At 29.8% G+C, this 21,575-nt stretch overlaps 1 protein-coding gene across 4 annotated transcripts; it reads left to right on the top strand.

Annotated features, from left to right (window-relative positions):
* The first annotated feature begins 241 nt into the window (after positions 1 to 241).
* kat80 (katanin p80) lies at positions 242 to 20,938 on the top strand. Of its 4 annotated transcripts, XM_047054283.2 has the most exons (12): positions 244 to 712; positions 850 to 2,704; positions 9,990 to 10,120; positions 13,316 to 13,433; positions 13,505 to 13,647; positions 13,714 to 14,321; positions 14,379 to 14,500; positions 14,644 to 14,685; positions 14,760 to 15,966; positions 16,025 to 16,099; positions 20,161 to 20,277; positions 20,351 to 20,938. In XM_047054283.2, the coding sequence occupies exons 2-12, from the start codon at positions 2,668 to 2,670 to the stop codon at positions 20,481 to 20,483; spliced, it is 2,733 nt and encodes a 910-aa protein (XP_046910239.1). In that variant the 5' UTR covers positions 244 to 712; positions 850 to 2,667; the 3' UTR covers positions 20,484 to 20,938. The 4 variants fall into 4 exon arrangements, with proteins under 4 accessions (XP_075591236.1, XP_046910239.1, XP_046910237.1 ...); XM_075735121.1 differs by lacking the exon at positions 14,644 to 14,685 and having other exon boundaries at positions 242 to 712; XM_047054281.2 differs by lacking the exons at positions 244 to 712; positions 850 to 2,704 and adding an exon at positions 5,851 to 6,643.
* The last annotated feature ends 637 nt before the right edge of the window (positions 20,939 to 21,575 follow it).

Raw genomic sequence — 21,575 nt, 5'->3', positions numbered from 1 at the left:
GCGTTAACCTATAGGTTGAATCCGAAAAAATCCTATTTTTTACTCTTGATCGGTCTTGCAATACATGTTTGTTAGATCGGACAAACATTTTAGGTTTCTAACTTTTAAAAATTTTTTCTTGTATAGCGACCAATAGCAGCTAGGTTGTCACGACGACGATTTCGGCCGTATACATACAAATGTTTATCTTTGTTTTCTTGATGTTGAACGGGTCCACTTTCAAGCTAAATCATCGTCTCTTTCTCTCTTTTTCTGGGTACCTGTCTCCATACAATATATCGAGTTCACTCACGTTTCTATCTCTGTCATCGTCTGTTGCTGGATAGTGGAACATTAAAAACATAACATCAAAAAAAGGTAACCAATGTGTATTGTGATGATAAAATAAAACTATACCTGCACATACACATAAACACAAACTACAACAAGGTAACATTGAATATTGGATTTGCCAATGTGTGTCCGCTGCTTCTCTTTTTTTCTCTACTGTGTATATGCACGAAATCGACGATTTAGAAAACTCATTGTATGTGTGTGTATGGATTGGCGTGAGTTTATGTTTTGTTTTGATTGTGATCACCGTTGATGATAATGATGATTCAACCTTCTTGAATTCATATCAATTTGAATAACTGACTAATTGACTGACCAGTTGTGATTGCTGATCTGATGCCAGCTCAAATTGTCATTCTGCTATACAATTAATTTCTAGGTAGGATGAACATTTGGTTTTATTTTTTCTATAGAACCACAACTAACAAAATGATTGGTGGTAGTGGTGATGAATATAGAATAGAATAATTTATGGATTTGGCGCTCTAACCTCTAACTCTTTTTTTTCTCAAACAGAACATAATTGTGTTATGAGATTCTTTAGATTACAATTGACGTTTCATTTTTCATTGTGATATACAATCTGTGTTTGACAGTATTTCAGTCAACCAACATCGACTGTCAAAATCATCTATTACAACGAAATCATTTTTTGATATTAATTTCTGTTTTGTGTGTGTGTATGTTTGTGAATTTTTTTCTATCCAGTTTATCTATCCAACAAATCAACCAATGCCATAGTCGAGGATATACTCACATAAATTTGTCTGTGTGTTTATAACATTGTTATCATCAACACAAACGAAAAATTATATCAAAATATAACCCACAAAATGCCAAGGATTCTAAGGTATCCATTGCCAACTTCAATCAATGAAGATGATTCTCAAGAATTAAAAATAACTTTTTAAAGAATCGATAATATTGCTTGGCATATTAACAATATTGGAAAATATAACGTTATCATTTTTTATCTTCATCATTTATATATACAGCTATTATAATCATAAACGCAAAGTCATCAAAATGAGCATTTTGAGAACAAAATAAAAATCTACAGGACCAGAATTAACGAATACAACGAAGAAGAAATGTAAACTTTTATGTTTGATTTGTTTGATCATCAAATCCATGAAATACCCATAAATCATATCATATTTTCAGAACATGAAGCCTGAAAATGTGATGCTTTAGCTTCCTTCATCGATAATAATAATAATAATAATAATCAAAAATCATACTTTTTTAATGCATCCAATTTCAATGGATAACAATGATTGCTCAACAACAAATATAGGAAAAAACCAAGTTATAGCCTTGACGACCCCATTACCAATCTCCATCAATATATGCCAGCTATCAATAATCAATCATTGATCGAATGCCACAACAACAAATGGGTAACTGATGATGATGATGATGATGATGGAGGTGGTGATGACTTAGTGCCATGTACATATTGATACTCGTTTTTTTGTTTGGATATATTCTATCACTTGTTTGATATGAGACTGTTGCTTTTTTTTAAAAAAAGGCATTTTCTTATATATCTATTGATTGTAATATAAATAAGATCAATATTTTAGTCACCATAATAAATCATTATTTATCAAATATGACTAACCAATTGAGTCATATGTCAATCAATAATTAAACAAAAAAAACATTCAACACGTATTGTTCTTTTGTGATATATCAATGTGACAATATACACTATTGACAATTGGAAAAAATTGTCATAGTCAATAAACGAAAAACAAAATTCATTCATTTCATATCATCATAATAAAAATAACAAGAGGAAAAAATACGTATTACGATCAAAAATTTTCATCTTAATCTTCCCATCATCATCATCAATTATATTGTTGATGCATCATATAATAAACGTTTCGAATTCGTTTATGAATCATAATATATGTATCAAAGAGAGACGTTTCACAAACGTCGTGTATAGCAAAAAAAACGCATCAATTACTAATATATGAGCTTTATTTTTATTTTTATTATTATAAAAACTTCAAACCTATTAAATAAACATCTATTTGATTTTCAAATTTTCTCTCTGTGTGTGTGTTCAATAACTCTTGTTTTGTATGTATGTGTTCAATGTTGTATTAAAAAGTCAAATCTCAAAAGTCATCATCAATTTATAATCGAGTTTATTCATCGATAAAAATCAACTTATTATACTAAAAGTCAATTCATCATTCATCAAGAGAAAAAAAAATATCGCCCATAACGCACCCAATTGTAGTTAGTCTGATGTCATCTTTATGAGAATATAAATATACATGATAGCCAGTGTTTATCGATCCTTCAACAAGTTGAAACATGTCTCCATATTTCACTGGCCGAAATCATAAACTATGTAAGTAGGCAAATTTTTGTTTCCATTGGTTTTTAATATCATACAAATGTGTTTACAAATAGATAGATGTAATTGAAATTTAAAATTGATTTAGCTGATTGTTAATATTGACAATGATTATGATAAAATAATGCTTTGATTTCATAAAGAATTGTTTGTAATATATACCTGTTTTGATTCAATTTAAATTATCGATGAATCAAATCTTTTTTCATCATTAAAGAATGGCATGTTCCGATTTTATATCCAATATATATTCAGTTTATTTGGCATTGCACATTGCATTTCAAACTTGTTTATCAAAATTGATCTATCATAAAAACCGTAACCTGTATGTGGATGATTATAATGTGTAATTAAGGGTAGAACATGTTATGATCTAACAGCTCGAATCGACCTTTATCGTGATTTCCAGGTTAAATTGTTGTAACATAAACTTTTCAGCAATAAAACGATCATCATCTGATTTCAGCGTTTTCGTCCTTGACTATGGCAAGTGTTTACATCTCTTGCTCGTCTACAAAGAAAAATGGTTGTAAACTTTATTTCGGTTAATATATGTTCCCCAAACAGCCAAGAATGGCTGCTTTGATTAACAATTGTTTTGGTTTGAATGATAACCTTTTCGGAATGGATTTTCATCGTTAACCGAAATACTACTGTATATAATTTTTATGACACATTTTCCAATCGACCAATTGATGATCAATTTTCATATTTGCAAATGATGGATGACCAATCATTCGACCAGTGTGCTGTCTGTGTACATCAATAATAATAATGATTCTTAAAAGCATAATCAAATTGAATTATTTTTTTTTCTTAGCTTGTGTGAATTGTTTCATAGCGTGAAGTCAAGTTTTTTTTTGTTGTTTTTAATGTATTCAACAAGTGAATTTAACCAGAGATTGTTATGTCTTATGAATGAATGAATGATGAACTTAGAGTGTAGCTAACCAAATTATACACACACACATATTGTGTGGTATTCCAAGATTGATGCGTAGCTATATTTAACCATGTTCACCTTTAGTCGATTAGCCGTAGCTGGCCTTTTTTTGTTTTGTTTTTTATTTATAATGAAAAAAACTAAAAAAAAATTGAAGCTGCTATACTACCACAAAGTTAAGTGGATAGATGAGGTTATGTAATATTTTAATTGACTTTAATTTTTTTTGTTACCATTTTCTAGTTAGAATAATAATTATATAATAATATAATATAATTCATGGATTAAGATATTATCATTAACAATATAATCAAATCATTATTTGTTTCAGAGATTATCTATGATGCAAAATACTGATGTCACAATTATTATTATTATTATAACACTTTAAGTTTCTGGATCGAAATGTAATTGTTCTGTATGTATTGTTGTTATCCCAATATATATTAATTGTGTACCAAAACCAGGTAACAATAATAATTGCTTTTCTTTTTTCTTCAAATTCAATCGATATTGTTCCGACAACAATCATTATAGATGAGATATAATGAAATGAAATGATGGCTGAATAAAATAATCATTCATGTTAGTGTATTTTTCAATAGAAAATCTACATTTGATCCATTTAGTTTTGTTTTCATTGTTTTTTCTTTTATAACTATGAAATGAATGTAGCAATTTGTTTTCAATGACCGATCGATCAATCGAATCACATTCAATCTTGTTCTGATTTTTTTTTCTCTTTTCATATCGTATTGTAGTTGAAAAATGTTTGAAATGAAAAAAATAAATTAAATTCACCATTGTATGTCTCCAAGCTTATAATAATAATAATAACATAAGTTTAATGAAGCTAATGTTAATGTCCATCTCTCATCAACAAAATGATGATGCATTTTTAGTTGTCCATCATCATCATCATCATTGGACAAAACTTAATCTTTTTCTTCTTCAATCAATGAACCATTGTTTTTGCTTTCCGGTCACATCATTTTGTTTTTTTTTCGATTGTGTCCACTATTGTTTATCTGTCTGTTTTTATACAAATGTTTGTGTTTGTAGACAATCGTCATCATCATCATCATCATCCACCATCACAGTACTGATCCCGGAACATGACAGTATATGCCTGTTTTTTTCTCCCAAATACGCTAACTAGGTAAAAATTTAAAATTTGTAAATTTTATAGGTATGTCTGTTCACTCACACATATACACACAAAACAGATGATTTTGTTTCAAAAAAAGAAAAGAAAATTGCCAACTCAAAATTCATTCTGTTTCTGGAACTCGGCAAGTTTTTTGTTTTTCTGTATTTTTTTAAGTGTTGATATCTGACACAAAATGTTGCTTTAATTCGTTTTATTCATAATTAATTATCATCACTTTGAAAATTATTTGATAATTTATTAAATTTCTGTCCTTCTAAACACAGATTTGGCGATTTTTTCTGTTACACACTCACACACACACACACACGCAGTTTAATGAATGAATTCCTCTTCCGTAAACAGTCATTCAACTAAAATGTGCAAAATGAATTGTTAGAAATTCCATCTTTGTGAGTTTTCTTTTTATAGAAATCATCACATCATGCAGTATATATGAATCGATCCATAATCATTTCATCATTGTTATTGATGCGTTGATGTGCAGCATCAGCTTTTCAACATTATTCAATGTCCCTGACTATTTGTTCTATAATTGTCGTATATGTTCCTCTTCCTCTTCTTATCATCCTGTTTTTAAAATAACAAACAAATCGAATATAGCTGGTTTTGTCTAGAATATCATCCTTGTGAATTTGTGGCCATTCATTCATTCATTCATTCTTGAATGAAAATCAACCAAATAACTACATACAATGTACACAGTTTATTGTTGACAATGTGTATACAATTATAATAGGAAATTTTTTTTTTCATTTGTTTGTAAAATGATAAAAAAAACGAAAGAGACTTGGCGAATGGCGCCAAACACAGAGAAAAAGGGGAAAAAAAAAGTTTCATCAATAAGTAGAGAAAGAGAAAAATCTTTTTTCGATTTTATTGGACACTCTTTGTGATTCTCTTTCTCCTTGAAAGAGCATCCCACATAAAACAACTATTTTTTTTTGTATAGAAATAAAATGAATTGAATTAAATGGTCTTATGATGTTGAATACTATATGATGATTGTCAAACATGACCATTCCATGTTGATGCCAGTTATGTTTATGTTATGTTTGTGATCGGCTTTTTTCCTTCAAACTTTTTCCCATAAAGTTTCACGATCGATCAATTTGATGATTATCGCAAAATTACGTTTCAAATGAAATAAATGGCTGTGTGTGTGACACCTATCAGGTTTTATTTTTTAAAATAAATTTTAAATGGAAAGTCTGATATGTTTATTTTTTTACATTGAAAATTTCCGATATATTTTCGTTCTCAAATTTGTAAAATCAAAAAAAAATTACCGTTTAAAATGATAAAAATCTAGTGGATTTTATTTTCACTTTTTTTCGCCATTATTTTCGTGCCAATCATCTCAAATGTGTGGATAGTTTACGTGCGTGATTACATTCGAAACTTTTTTTCGTATACATTTTAAATGAATTTTGAATTATTGTCTGAAAGAAAAATTTTGGTATCGGTAAAATGGCCACATCCTTATCATCGACATACACTACGGTTACGAAACCTAAATGGACATCATCATTATTTGCCACTTATTCATCGACAACAAGTAGTTGTCCATCATCATCGCCATCATCGGTGACATCATCACCAAATTCCGATCCAGCACCGTCGGATTATTTATCCTCATTCTTGAACTATAAACGTTCTCATAATCATCATTCATCATCATCGATGTCATCGTTGACGAATGAACATTTTTCATCAAAAGCAAATACGATAACATCCACAATTGTTAGTAATAATGGTCCCGGCATCATCAAAAGTCACGCGACTCGTTCCAACAGATCCAATCATCCAAAAATAACTGAGCGTACGTTTTTCTTGTGAGAGAAATGCTGAATCTTTTTACTTCACGAATTTTTTTTTATTTCTCATTTTTCATTCAATTCAATCTGATTTCATTCATTACAATCTCTGAAATTGTCATTATTCTTACAATCAATAATTTTTGATCTTAACAGTACAATAACGTTACCTGATCGATAGATCGATAATAATATCGATAATTTTAGAGTATTATCGTCATTTGTGTCGATTCGCGTTCTAGTGATGATGATTGTGAGATATCATACGAAATTTTCGTTCTCGATTTGAAATAATAACCGTCGAATGCAATTTGCAGTGATCGGTTAGTATTCATAATAAGAAAAGAAGAAAATCGTGCTTTCTTTAGCTATCATTATTTTCGTAAGGAATGAATTGAATTTTTTTTTCTTGCTTTTCTATGCCAAATGGCTATAAATATAAATCAAATTGTTGACGTTATCTTGGTTATTACAGACAGATTGCATAAACAATTAGACACATATCTCATCTTTGAAGACATGAATGCATGTTTGATGATGTTATAATAAAATACATTCTTTATAATTCATTCATTTATGCATCTCTTGTGTGTGTATGTGTGTGATGGACAATCCGTGTTAATGAACTCATAATTGTTTGGCTAATCTATCCAATTTAATCAGAGCATCTTTCCATACATTTCGATTTGAATTTTATCCTAATTTTCTTTCACTGACCATTCGGACAACAATATGCATCATTGTTATTTTTTATTGTTGTTCCAATATGCACCTATGAGTGTGAGAATATTATTGTTATGGTTGAGATTGAAATTTATTGATATTCATTGTATATGTGTGTGTGTGTGTGCCTGTTCACACTTTCGATTGTTTTTATTTTTTTTTATCATAATTCACGAATCAACAATTTATAAATCGTGATTTATCATCTGCACATTATGCATCTCTATATGTGCATATGTCATTTTTTGTTCTTTTACATTAGACCACCAATGGATCGTTTACGAACCATGCGCCCAAACAAGGAATATGTTGTGTAAAAATATGATCCGCCAAAGGGTAATTTCATCAGGTCTTTTTTGTACGATTCAATTTGTTGTTGTTTTTTTTTGTTGGTCATCTGATATTTCGAATTGAGGGCATGAAATTTGATCACGATTCAAATGGTTAAAATTTTTCTCATGAGTTGATTGATTTATAATTATCTCAATAGTAATAATAATTTTTGATTTTTTTTCTCGTTATCTTTTGATATGAACCATAATCAATTCATTTTCGATGATTAGTATCTAATCGATTCGATATGACTTTAGGATGTGAATGAATATATAAAACGCAAATGTCCAAATGAACAATAGGCAAGTCAATGATGGCCATGCATCAATTTTTTTTCTATGTTTAGAAGTCTTTGAATGTATGCTTGATGAAACCATCAGTAAGCAATGAACATACATATGCATTCATTTATTTCGTCATTATTGTTCTTGTCAGATTTTTTCATCATCATCAGATTGTGGTAGAAAAAAAAATGAAATCCTGGGCAAATTTCTGAAATGGAATAGATATAAATTTAGATTTTCCATGGTTGTTTTCCCGTTATCTTTCATTTTTTGTTGTGTGTGTGTGTGTTTTGCATGTTGTTTTTGTTTTCTTTTTTGTTTGTATTCAGATTTGAATTTCATTGCTTTGATTTTTATTCATTCAGTTTTTCGTTTTTTTCTGTCTGTGTGGTTGATGTATGCATTCACAGAATATGATGTTGGTATTGTATAGATAAATAACCATTATGGAATGGTGGCCAAAAACAATCCTATCTATACCGAGCATAAATTCACTATTCATTATGATTATGTTTGTATTTTATATAAATAATTTATCGTCTATCCAATCTTTTTGGAAAGAAAAAAAACGTGCTAAATTTAACCTCCTTTTTCTCGCACAATATTTGCCCAGCCTGTGATGATAACGATGATGTCGGTGATTATGATGATGATGATAATAGCGATTCAACTCTTTAAATATTCCTAAGTTATATTCACCTTCAAAACAAAATTTTTTTTTTGTGGTTATGTGGGATGCAATCCGCCATCAGTTCGACCTGTTCAAACACATTACATACATTCATTCATTATTTTTTCGTATATTAAAAGCCTAAAGTGTTATTTTCACTTTACTTTTTCAAAAATTGAATGGCGTTATGATGATTATTGTACACTTATACTTTGAAATTTTCTTCACATTTTTTTCAATAAAAAAAAGAAAATCAATTCTTCATTTTTCTGTCAGGTGGTGGTGGTGGTGGTGATCTGATTGGTTGGAAGGCTGTGTGTCGAATTTCGCATCTGTATTTATAAACATTGTTTATTGAATCAATCGATTTTTTCTCTAATGATTAAAAATTTATTTTTTTCTTTCTAAAAAAATTATAATTTGATTGTACAATGTCAATGATGATAATTTTGACTTTCAATTCTCTCGATTATAATTATCATATTTTATTCTCATCTATAAATTATTACTGTAAAATGGAACATCTTCACAATAAAATTCATGATTTGGAGATGATTAGAAATAAACAAACAAACAAACAATACTTTACTTGAAAAATTATGGCTTTTGAATCATTATCATCATCATCATCATCATTGAGGGATGTAACTTACATTTGACCTAGGTTTACTTTTTTTCAAATGTAAAAATAACGGTTTTTCCTGTTGTTGATTTTCACAAAACATCCCACTATCCCATCATTCAGTATGTGTGTATGTGAACAATTATCAAAAAAACGAAGACATCATCCATTCGATTGTCAAGGATGATGATTATGGTTTAGTTGATTTAGATGTAAATATCAAATGGGCTTAACCCTTCATCTTTGAATTTTAAATTTGATGTCTATTATGAAAACCGTGATTCTAGGTCAAAAATATATTCACTATAAGCATCATCATCATTTAATGACAATCAACAATAAGTGGTTAACATTGCAAACACAAAAAAAAATTCGAATGAGAAGATTTTGAATTCGACTTTGATATCATTCCCGGCCATCACAAATTATGATCCTGTTGATAATTTTTCATTGGAAATTATTATATCAAAACTAGTTTTTTTTGAGTCAATTAATATGAAATCTTATGCATCAACTACTGATTGATTTATTAATTGATCTAAACATTTTATTGCAATTGAACACAAAATATATCAGAGATTTTTTTTGAAATCCTGAATCATTCAATATCTCTATTATTATAACACTTTTTGTTTGACAAATGAATTAATTTTTTTCTCATCAATATTTTCTCTCTCTCTCTCTTACACATGTATTTATCGTCATTTGATCTGGTTTAGACGAATTTGTCGCCCATGGATCCGCTGTCACATGTTTGGCTTTAGGACAAAAATCTGGCCGTGTTATGGTTACCGGTGGTGATGATGCCAAAATAAATTTATGGGCCATTGGTAAACCAAATTGTATTATGGTGAGTAGCAATTTTTTTTTCTCAATGATATTTTTGTCCCAAATCTATATACAAAGTTTTTTTTTATTTGTATGTTCTGTTTTTCGTCCAAATCAACGTGTAAACGGTGCAGCACCATATATTTATTGTATGTGTTTGTTGACCGGTTTGATCAAATTCATATATTAATCCATTCATTCGAATCTGACGAATCACGTTGTCATCGTCCATTTTGATGATCATTCCTAAAAACATGCATATAAATACACACAAACACATATTTTATTTTATATTAATAAATACAATGGCCAATCAGTCGACCGGTCAAAAAAAATGGGAAAATCTTTTTCTTTTTCAATTGTATTGGCCATTTCTAATTGATTTACCTGTCAGTCAGTTTGTGCGATGTCGAGCCTCTGATTTTTTCCAGTTGTCTGTTAGTTTGTTATTTTTTTTCCTTTTGATATCACCATTATAATCATGTTCTTCGTGTTCAGTTGTTATGTTGGAAATCTGGTTCACACTCATTCTATTTTTATTTTAATCATCATACAATGTATATCAAAATATACAAAATTTTCTTTTGTCTGGCCATAGTCTATCCTTATAAGAATTGCCATTATGATTGTTTCGAATTTCTAATCCTTTAAGTTCAAAATTTCAGAAGTAAAAAAAAAGTTTTAAAAAAATTTCTTATTTCTCCTTACACACATTATCATTATTATTGTGGTTGGTGTTTGTGTTTATTATTATTTTTTATATGTGATATCAAAACCAATCTTTTCACGGTACGAATTCAGTTTCATCCTTCTCCTATATTTGAGACTAGGCGCCCTAAATGTCAGAAATTTTTTTTTTAATTAAATATCAAATAAAATACTAGAATCAACTTTGTCATGTTGATTGACAAATAAAAATCATTGTGTTATATGTAAACACATTTTATAAATTGTCATTCAATTATCATTTTTCAATTTACACAATTCATACTTGTTTGGTTGGTATTTACATACCTTATTTTTATTTTTTTGCTCAGAAAAGCCAGCATACCGATTTCTATCGTATTTATATCCAAATTGTCCATGTAATTGTGTGAAGGTTTTTATCAAATACTCAACAAATCGTTTAGTCATTTATTACTTTCACTACTTTATTCGCTAGTGTGTTCAATTTTCAATCGATCAAAAAAATTTTTTTTTGTAGTCATACACTTTTTATCATTGCGACAATCATGATCATCATCATCATCGATCGTTTGATTGAAAACGAATTATGAAACGTTTGAACTCTAATTTCAGAAAAAAATGGACATTTAGATTTCAAATATCAGCCGTACTTGATCTGTCAGTTGTCATTGAAGAGCTATTTTTGGAAAATGGTTTTCTAAGCTTGTCAATAAATTCATATTTAATTGTTACATCGTATCTTGACAACAACAGTAATGAATCCGTATCCTTAACAATTTTTCCATATGTTTTATTTGTGAATCCGATATATGAATTGATTTTTTTTCAGAAATCACTACGAATTTCGATATTTTTATTAATTTATAGTCATTACAAGTCAAATCTAAATTTGGTGATCAGCCATCAAATATATATAGATATTAGTCCAGAAATTAAGTTTTTCTCTTTGAAAATATTTTGAAAGACATACTATGATTATAATAAAAGAATTTGTTACGCGTAATGGTAGCCATTTGTTGTGATTATATAAATAATCACAGTTCGATCGATCCATTTTTTTTTATCATATGTCAAACAATTCGTGTGGGTGTATGGCGACAAGGCGAATGTATGCAAGGTGATTTATTTTCGAAATTAAATGTAATTTATTTTCTTTGTATTAAAAATGCAAGGATAAATAGCGATATCAACAAATGTTGAAAAAAGTGGCCATCATTCTGAACAACAACAACAACAAAAAAATGACAATGATGGTCAGTGTATGAAAGAAACGATTCGAATGCTTATGCTATATTAGATAGAAAACATGACCGAACACGTATTTGAAATAATTTTGTCTAATTATGTCTAACAAAAAAAAAATTCCATATCATATCTAATGGACGAAATCTTTAGATTTTTTCACTCTAATTTTTCACACCTAAAGCGGTCAAATGGCCAAGCTCATTATATTTATTGTGTTTGGAAATTCGTTTTCTTTTGACCAGTTGTAAAACAATCTCAGATATTTTTCATAGTATATCTCTCGCATATAGTATTGTCATTGTTTGTTCATTAAATGAAAATTGCCATACTCATTTCATCAGTCTTACATTATTATCACAAACATGAAGACGTTTTCCAATGACAATTATACTCGACAGCAGACAGATGGATGATTGTTGTCAACTTTAATTAAGAATGTAGATCATTGAACTTCCTGAATGATAATGGTAATAGTTGGCAAAGATTTCATCAGAATCCTTTCTAGTAACCATTGTGCAAAAAAAACTGAAACAAATTTTTCCGACCAGAAAAAAAGTCGTCTGCCATACTCGATTGATCGTTTATCGAATAAAATGATAAGAAATCGATTGGTTTATTGATTGATTGATTACTTGATAAATTTATTAATCGAATAATAATGGAATTGTTTTCGTTCAATTCATTCAAACGATATTTCTAAAAAAAATGATCATGTTGTATCAGTTTTCCCATTGACAATTTTTTATCATTACTTTCCCATTTTTATTACGTTTTAGCGGTCTTGATTCAACAACCAGACAGACATGACCGTCAGTGATATTGATTGAGGCCAACAACCTCTTTGTCAGTTTTTTTTTCTGTAGAGTTGAACGGCTTCTGAATGAATTTATAGAATTGATAAACCTGACAACACTAGGAAGCGTAGTCAAGAATCGTTATATGTTTGCATTTGTGATTATGAAATTTCCATTGTTTTCTATTACTATAACCAAAAGACAGGTGTACAATAAATTTTTCACCCTTGGTGATTAGCGGTATAATTTTAATTTTTTCATGTTTATAATTTAGAATGTGATTCAAGTCTACCTTGAATGTATAATGATAATGATGAGATGATTATATACTTCCTTGCACCTGAGTTCATTACCCTCTTATTTATCGTCTAAATGTCCACCTGTGGCCGATTCTCAATGACTTCTTTGTTGAACGATCATTATAATTTTATCATTGTTTATATTGTAATTATTAATACCTTATTCACATTGTTTTCGAATATTTTTCACAGAGCTTAAATGGCCATCGAACATCGATCGAATGCGCCAAATTTAATCAAAATGAAGATATTGTTGGAGCTGGTTCAGCATCTGGTGCCATTAAACTTTGGGATCTTGAAGCAGCCAAATGTATTTTTTTTAATAATGCCATTTATTTGTCAATTGAATTGAATCATTCTAATTTTCTTTTCTTTCAATAGTGATACAAACATTAACTGGTCACAAGACTAATGTACGTTGTCTTGATTTTCATCCTTATGGTCATTTTCTTGCTTCTGGATCATTCGATACTAGTATTAAATTATGGGACTACCGGAAAAAGACTTGTATTATTACATATAAGGTAAAAATTTAATCGAATACGATTCACGTTGATTCAATCTGTGTATTTATTTATTTTTATATATAGATACATTCAAAAGATGTACACTGTCTGAAACTTAGCCCGGATGGCCGATGGCTTGCATCCGGCGGCAATGAAGGGTCTGTGATGTTATATGATATTGTTGCCGGAAAAATGCTTGCCGAATTAAAAGGTCATTCATCATCCGTAACCGATGTGGTATTCCATCCGAACGAATTTCTATTGGCCAGTTCAAGTTCAGATGGTACGATAAAATTTTGGGATTTAGAAAGTTTTCTTCAAGTATCGACGACTACCTATCAATCTGATATTGGAGCCATTAGAAAGATTGCTTTCCATCCTGAAGGCAAAGCATTGATTGCAAGTGGTAAAGATGTAATGAAAGTATTCGGATGGGAGCCAACACATCTTTATGATGTAGCACATACTTATTGGGGTCGATTAAATGACATGGCCATTATGGATGAACAAATTGTTGCCGGAACATTTTCAACGACAAACGTTTCCGTGTATATGGTCGATTTGAATGCCATACAGCCATTTAATTATAATGCAAACAAATCTCAACTTTGTTCACGTGACAACGTTCTACGGCAAAGTACACGAAGAAGTTTCAATTTCGAACATACAAGCAAAACTTGCAAACAACTAGAGTATGAACAAATTAACCAATCGATTTGCCATTTAATTCATTGTAGAATTTATTCTAGGTCCTTGGAATCAAGTAGAACGGATGATATGGATACAATGAATGGATCGGATGGCATTGATTCATTGGCAGAAATTTACAATACCTGTGATTATAAAGAAATATTTCAATCGCGGAGAGAATGTAACTATATCTTCATCAATTAATTTTTCTATTGCTTTTAATCTTATGTCTTTTGTTTTTTGTTTTTTGTTTTGGCTTTCATTTCTTTTTGTTGGCATTATTCACCGTTATGTTTTTTTATATTGTTATTTGATGCACGATAGTAATGCGCACACCTCCACCATTAGATAATAATATATCCAATGGTATCATAATCATTTCATTAAATCGATTTCAAATGACTAATGATGGTTTTTTTTCCGACAATTTTCATTTATAGATCAAAACTTACATAGCCTTCAACTCGACCAGACAAGTCTTTCCACATCTTCGACTGGTTTTACGGTCGGCCAAAAACCATCGCTCAAATCCAATCTAATGCATATGGCCAGAGGAACAACATCAATATCGACACCATTGCATTCAGTTCGCCATCTATCCGAATCGCTTAACAATTTGAATTTAAATCATCGAAATAATAATATCCTACCTAGTACTCCATTGTCTCCGATTATCGCAAACAAAAGTAATGATCATTCAACTTCGGCCATAAAAGATTCGAATGTAGCCAATAATAATCACATTTTACCGCATTCTACATCGTTAACGGGTCTCAATCAATTGAAAAATGCTAACGGTGATGGCCATCATGTAACAACACTTCCCAATATTTCGAATATAAGTCATAATAAAATGATACACACACCATCATCAAGTTCGTCATCAATGACAATGGCATCCAATCCAATATATTCATCCCTGTATACAAACGCATCTAATAATAATACCACCTTGTCCCCAATGAGTCATCATTCACTAATTTCACCCTCTGTTTATGGCAATTCAACAACATCATCAATGACAACATCCACAACCATAACAACTACGACCAATAAATTGTCATCATCAACGAAATTGAATGAAAAATCAAATGGCAATAATAACAATACATCCATTATAGCCACAACATTGACTCCAAATAAAATCACATCCATGGTTCGTCCAATCATAAACGATTCAAATCGACCTTCCATCACTGGCAGCTATCCGATTCATCAACAAAAACCTTCCATCTCCATGAATGTGGATGACCATGTAATGACCTGCGTCAAATCATCTTCGTCTATTGTTCAGATATCCCCATCATTAAAGAATAGCAATATAGACGTGACAACAAATGATTCTACTATGATCATACCGGAGATAAGTGATCATCCAGCCGGTCTGGATTTTAACGATTTTCTACCGAAACACATACAACAGTATGGCTGTGATCAACAGCCTTTTATTTCAGAAGTCGAAACTATTAATACGATAATGAAAGGACATAAAGCAGCAAAAGCTGGTTTAGATTACCGAAGAAAACAGGTACAGATTGTATTGGCAATGTGGGCGACAAAAGATTCAAAAACAGCATTGGAATATGCCATCAATTTGGATGAAAAATCAATTATTATCGATATATTGAATGTTATGATTTGGAAACCGTATGTTAATATCTAATTGTATTGTTAATGGATTTATCTAATTTTTATTATTTTGTAGATCTGTCTGGAATTTGGATATTGCTTTGATTTTATTGCCATGCATACAGGAATTACTTCAAAGTAAATATGAAAGGTTAGTGTTTTTTTTATTAATAAAACAACAGATGGCGGTTAAAGATTCAAATTTCATATTTTTTTCTATGTAGCATTGAAAAATGAATTTTCTTGTTTTTGAAATATTAGTTCTAGTTTTGCAGATTTTTTTCTGATTGTTTGCATTTATTTTCATAAGTAAAATCAATCGAACAATAGTAATCATAGCCATTAATCTTTTCATGGTGGGATTTAGAAACAGCTATTCATTTTACCAGAGATATGCTATGGTTGTTGTTGTTTGTTAATCATGCTCAATTGATCATGATTTAGACCATAGAATGAATTATGGTTCGCAGCTATACATACATACCTGTAATGCTTACCTGTATTTATGTCCATTATATTTGCTTAATTGTACGTATGTATGTAAACATTACACCCAAGTTTTTTTTCTCATTCAGATTTGTTGTCATCACTAGTTGTTGTTGTTGTTGTTTCGATTTTAATTCATGACTATCAAAAATACTTTAGACAACATTTTCCTGCTCGAATGAATAATTTGAATTGTCAACAGCAACACAAACACGACAAATACAAAAGAAACAAAAATTGCTTGGACTTTAAGATCCATTCTTTTATTGTCTACTGTATTTGACAGTTTGTCTTTCATACACTTATTTAGGTTCTATTTGTGACACAATCATTTGATTTGATTTTTAAAACTTGATCGTTTTATTTAAACTCCGGAAAATAGTCCTAGTTGTTGGGAACTTTTATTCGAATGGATAAGGGCAAGTTTCATTCATTCACGATCGATTATTATTCAATACATATCACCATAATATATATTAGGTAATGGTTAATACTATTATTTCAAACATCTCCCTTCTAATGGATTCACTCTAATAGCTCAGCATCTGACCTTTGACAAGCTGAAGTTAAGCTAAGTTGCTCTTTTTTTAGTTGATCATTCTGTTCTTTTGTCTATCTATCTCATTTTCATTCTGTCTGATTGTTGTCGTTCCATATTGAGATGTTACGTGTGTGTTTGTTTGTGTGTGTATGTTTGACTAGTTGACTGGTTTTTGAGACATGATGTGTCAAAGAAAATTTTATTTATTCATTCATTTATTGCTGATAATCATGGGTCACCCGTCTGCTTGCCCTTTCTAAAACACATTTTAGACAATGTGTGACAATCGAATGATAACAATAATAATAATAATAAGTCATAATCCAGAATAATGCACCGAAAATGAGAAGGAAAAAAATCCATAAGTCTATGGCATTTTGCAACCTTCGATTTTATAGTATTCAGTTTAGATCTAATCAACATGATAATAGTATGATATTGGATCCATTAGTGTATATATTCAGAAAAAGTATTTATTGTCTTGATAGTTTATTTTTCCTCATATTCATTTGTTGAAACCCCAAATTTCGATCGGTTCGGTGACATAAACAAATGAACAAATGTCTGCCTATCTAATATTGTTTCCCTTTTTTTGTGTGTGCGTAGATGATGATGATAGTTTTCCGTTTTTTATTCATTTTTACTGATTTATTCCGTTTACTGTCTGGTCACATAAAAATGTTTATTTCAATGCCATATTAATCGTTTGTATTTTTTCTTTCTCTCTCTCTAGATCTAATTGAATTTTATGCATATTGAGATTGAAATTGTGTGATAATCACTTACTCATTCATTCTTAACTCTCTCTATATTTTTATACCTGCTTATGCTACTTTTTTTTGGTTGATAGGATCATCATTCTTTCAGCAAAAAAAAAAAAGAAAAAGATAACAGTTTGAGAAACAATAAGAGATTGAATCTTCAAATCCTTGATGAAAGTAAAAAAAAAAAAATTTACCTAAGCAGCTTTAAAAATTTATTATTCAAAATTTTATTCATTGTAAAAAAAGAACTGAATATTAAAGTGCATCTTTGCTTTCATCATGATTGTTGTCGTCAGTTGTTATTTTCATCTGGTTGTCACTTGAATCTTTTTTTTCACGGATTTTTCAATGAATGAATGATTTTTTTTGTGGATAGAAGAATGGTAGGGAAAATTTGGCATATTGTCTATTTATTTATTTATTTGTTTGTTTGTTTGTGCATGGGACCTGGAGTTAATCCAGGAAAAAACTCTGAAGTTGTTGTTGTTGTTGTTGTTTTTGTTGTTATTGTTTATGTTTGTACTCGCCTGTCTTATTTGGCTTTTTTTAATACGATTTGATCAATCTTTCTTTCGGTTGCTTTTCTAAAATCGCTCATCTTTCTTTGACAAAAAAAAAAATAAGAACAATGGATCAAAAGAAGGTCGCTTTCCGCCTGTAAAAAGGCCATATTTATCTTATTGTCATTTTCATTGCGTAAATCATAAATACTTTTCATTCATTTCACATGCAGTCACAATATTATGGATATCTTATTGGAAATTGTAAAAAGTTTGTCGATATGCACCTTTCTTGGTACTTATTAAACCGAAACCTTCTGGAATAGGCACACTTGGAAATTTTTTCTCATCCGATAAATTGATTTTAAAGCAAAAAGATGTCATTTTTGTTTGGTTCGTTTATACTTGGCATTCATTGGGAAATGTCTCGGATTTCATACGAGGGGAGAAAAATTGCAGTAGCACTCAAAGATTTTTTTTTGTGTTTCGTCGGCTTGCTTGCGATCGACTGACAAGAAAAAAGAGCACTCAGAAATAGTTTGTTTGTTTGTTTTTTGTTCATTTTGCTTTTTCGCGTCTATCATATGTCAATCTAGGATATTATTTTACCTGATGACGGTGACGTTTATTATATCGAACTCTTGTTCCAAATTTTTCTCAAATGGGTGTCCCATTCAAACAGCTTATTGATCGTATGATCAAAGCTATGTGTTCTATGCTGGAAATCATAGCCAACATTGTTCAACATAATGATTTCATCAATCAATTATGGAATGAATCATTAACATAAAAATTCATATATCTTTCATCTTATAAAACCAGTGATGATCTGATTGAACCATCATTATTCTTCATTATTTGGGCATTCCATTATTTCAGTGATGAAAACTATCTATCTGTTTTGATTATTCAATTAGCTTCCTTTTACAATGACATAGTTTGCTCAGTGAATATGGTGAATATTGGAACTATTCTCATTCAAAAAATTGTCAACTATTCATAATATGACATCATACATGAAAAAGAAAGACAGTTGATTGTTATGAAATTTTTTATTATTATTATGAAATTGAATTTTACATTGACGTTTTTGTTCCAATCTATGTCTGCTGCTGTTTGAAGTTGGAAACCAAACAGAGCTAACATTGTGATGTCAATATCATCATCATCATCATCGCTGTTTTTGTTGTTAAATATTATGATTTGATGCCCGGGACACATTTTTTTTTGGCTTTCTATAGTTTTCGAATGTGACGTAAAAGGAAAACGGCAAACTTTGGGCCGTTTGTTTTCATCATCATCATTATTCTATTCAATTCATTTGTATTTTCATCCATCCATTTATTCATTTGGACTTTTGAAACCTATTGTGTCTGTGTATGCAAACCGTGTATTGTGTTTGTGTGTATTTGTGCGATCGCACCAACAATTTTTTTATTGTGTTTGTGCAAAATGGTGACAATTACCACCAAATTGAATGATCGCTATACGGTTATTCTCTATACGTGTGTGTGTGTTTGTTTTCGTTTCAAACAGTGACGATGATTCAGAGAAAAAAAGCATTATTATGGGCAACAGCTGCAGGTGTGTGTGTGTGTGTGTGTGTATTTGTCTCAAAGACCCCGATAATAAAGACATCTCCTCTGGAGGTCTCCCTTTCTATAGTGTTTGTCAATTAAATTGCATATATCCCATAGGCCTGTATTCGTTATTATTATCATTGTCAACTTGGATCACTGTGTTTTGTATTAGATCGATATAATTAGGAAAATTGCCTTTCATTTTTTTTCACTTCATTATCGAATTCAAGTCATTTCAAAATTTTCATTTGTTGACATTTTTTTTGATTGTTTTGTCATCAATTTTTTTCTGACTTTTATATAATTTTTAAAAATTAATTCTTTTCTTTAAATCTAAACAGTTACATGTCAGTCGGATGCAGTGCATTGGCTTTGATATTGAAAACATTTTCACCTACAATCAAGAATAACATATCGGCTCCACCAGGTATCGGTGTGGATATCTCTCGCGAAGAAAGGTGAGGTTCATTTTTGATTTATAATTTATCATAACAAAAATCATTCATGTAATTTTTTCTCTTCATGTCATAGATATAACAAATGTATGAAATGTTACAATTATCTTCTATCAGCACGAGCATTCGTATTGAAACGACAAACATTACAGGGAAAAATTGGCCGATCATTTCGTGAGCTATCGATTTTGATGCAAAATCTTGAATAAAAAAAATATTTTGTATGTAAATGATTGACATACTCATAAACAACCACCGATCTCCTCACAAATTCATCCATCATATACTCTTTTCAATACCAATTCCGAAAACCGAATTAATATTTGCGTTTGATTTTATTCACCTTTAACCCGATCTTTTCTGTCTGGACAAAAAAATAAATATATCATCATTTGTGATAAAAAAATATTGTAATAAACAAAAAATTTTTTACAAATTGTTGTTTCTTAAACTAAACAAATAATTTTAAATTATCGATTTTGCAATGTATACACTTAGCACATAATATTATGAACTATTTGACAATTACTTAATCAAGTGCCATCTTAAATTTTTTTCCTTTTTTTCGATCTTTGATTTGTTTCACAACATTTCATCGTTGTAAACGTCAAATAAAAAAAATTGTGAAAAATTTTATAATAAAATTTAAACATTCAACTGCCAAGTTTTTTTTGTCTGATTGAATTTTTAAATCATTATTGTGTTATTTGTCCGAATTCTTTTTTTCATTTGTTTATTTTACATTTGTGTTTAGATCGACTGGATTCATGATTATCAAGCTATTGGATGGTTTTATTATTTTAAAATTTGTTTTTTTTCAGCTAAAAAACACGCACAAAGAAAAAAATCGCAGCATGAATTGTTCCAAATCCATATTTTGATTTATTTGTAGTGATTTTTTGTCCTGTTTTTTTCCTTATACACAGCTCAATGAAATTGTTTCAATTTGGTATGTATTTATTGCGTAAAAAAATTTTGTCACATAAATTAGACATCTTTCTATCTGTAATTTTAAATTAAGTTATTTTGGGAATGTGTTGAATAGAAAAATTGTCAGAAAAAAAATTGAATTGAAAGGTAAACTTTGTATTGGATTGTTATTTGGTTGGGTTGAATAATGGCATTCCGATTGTTCTATCTAAACACATAAACATGTGTCCATACATTTGTCTCAAAATTTTTTTTTTGACCTTTTGACTTTTTTTCTTCATATAATTCTTAAGTTATATGTTTGTATGAAGAGCAATAATCATAACAATAACTCAAGCTTAGATACGAGCAAAAAAAAAAGAAAAATGAAC

This window comes from Dermatophagoides farinae, chromosome 1, assembly GCF_024713945.1.
Source record: "Dermatophagoides farinae isolate YC_2012a chromosome 1, ASM2471394v1, whole genome shotgun sequence".
NCBI classification, from domain to species: domain Eukaryota; kingdom Metazoa; phylum Arthropoda; class Arachnida; order Sarcoptiformes; family Pyroglyphidae; genus Dermatophagoides; species Dermatophagoides farinae.
The sequence above is the reverse complement of the archived record's forward strand: the minus strand, read 5'-3'. Positions and strand labels throughout refer to the sequence as shown.

Coding starts and splice junctions, on each gene's coding strand:
- kat80 (XM_047054281.2), top strand. CDS start 6,292: ATGGCCACATCCTTATCATCGACATACACTACGGTTACGAAACCTAAA. Junction 6,644..9,989: donor TCATCCAAAAATAACTGAGC/GTACGTTTTTCT, acceptor GATCTGGTTTAG/ACGAATTTGTCGCCCATGGA. Junction 20,278..20,350: donor GATATCTCTCGCGAAGAAAG/GTGAGGTTCATT, acceptor TTCATGTCATAG/ATATAACAAATGTATGAAAT.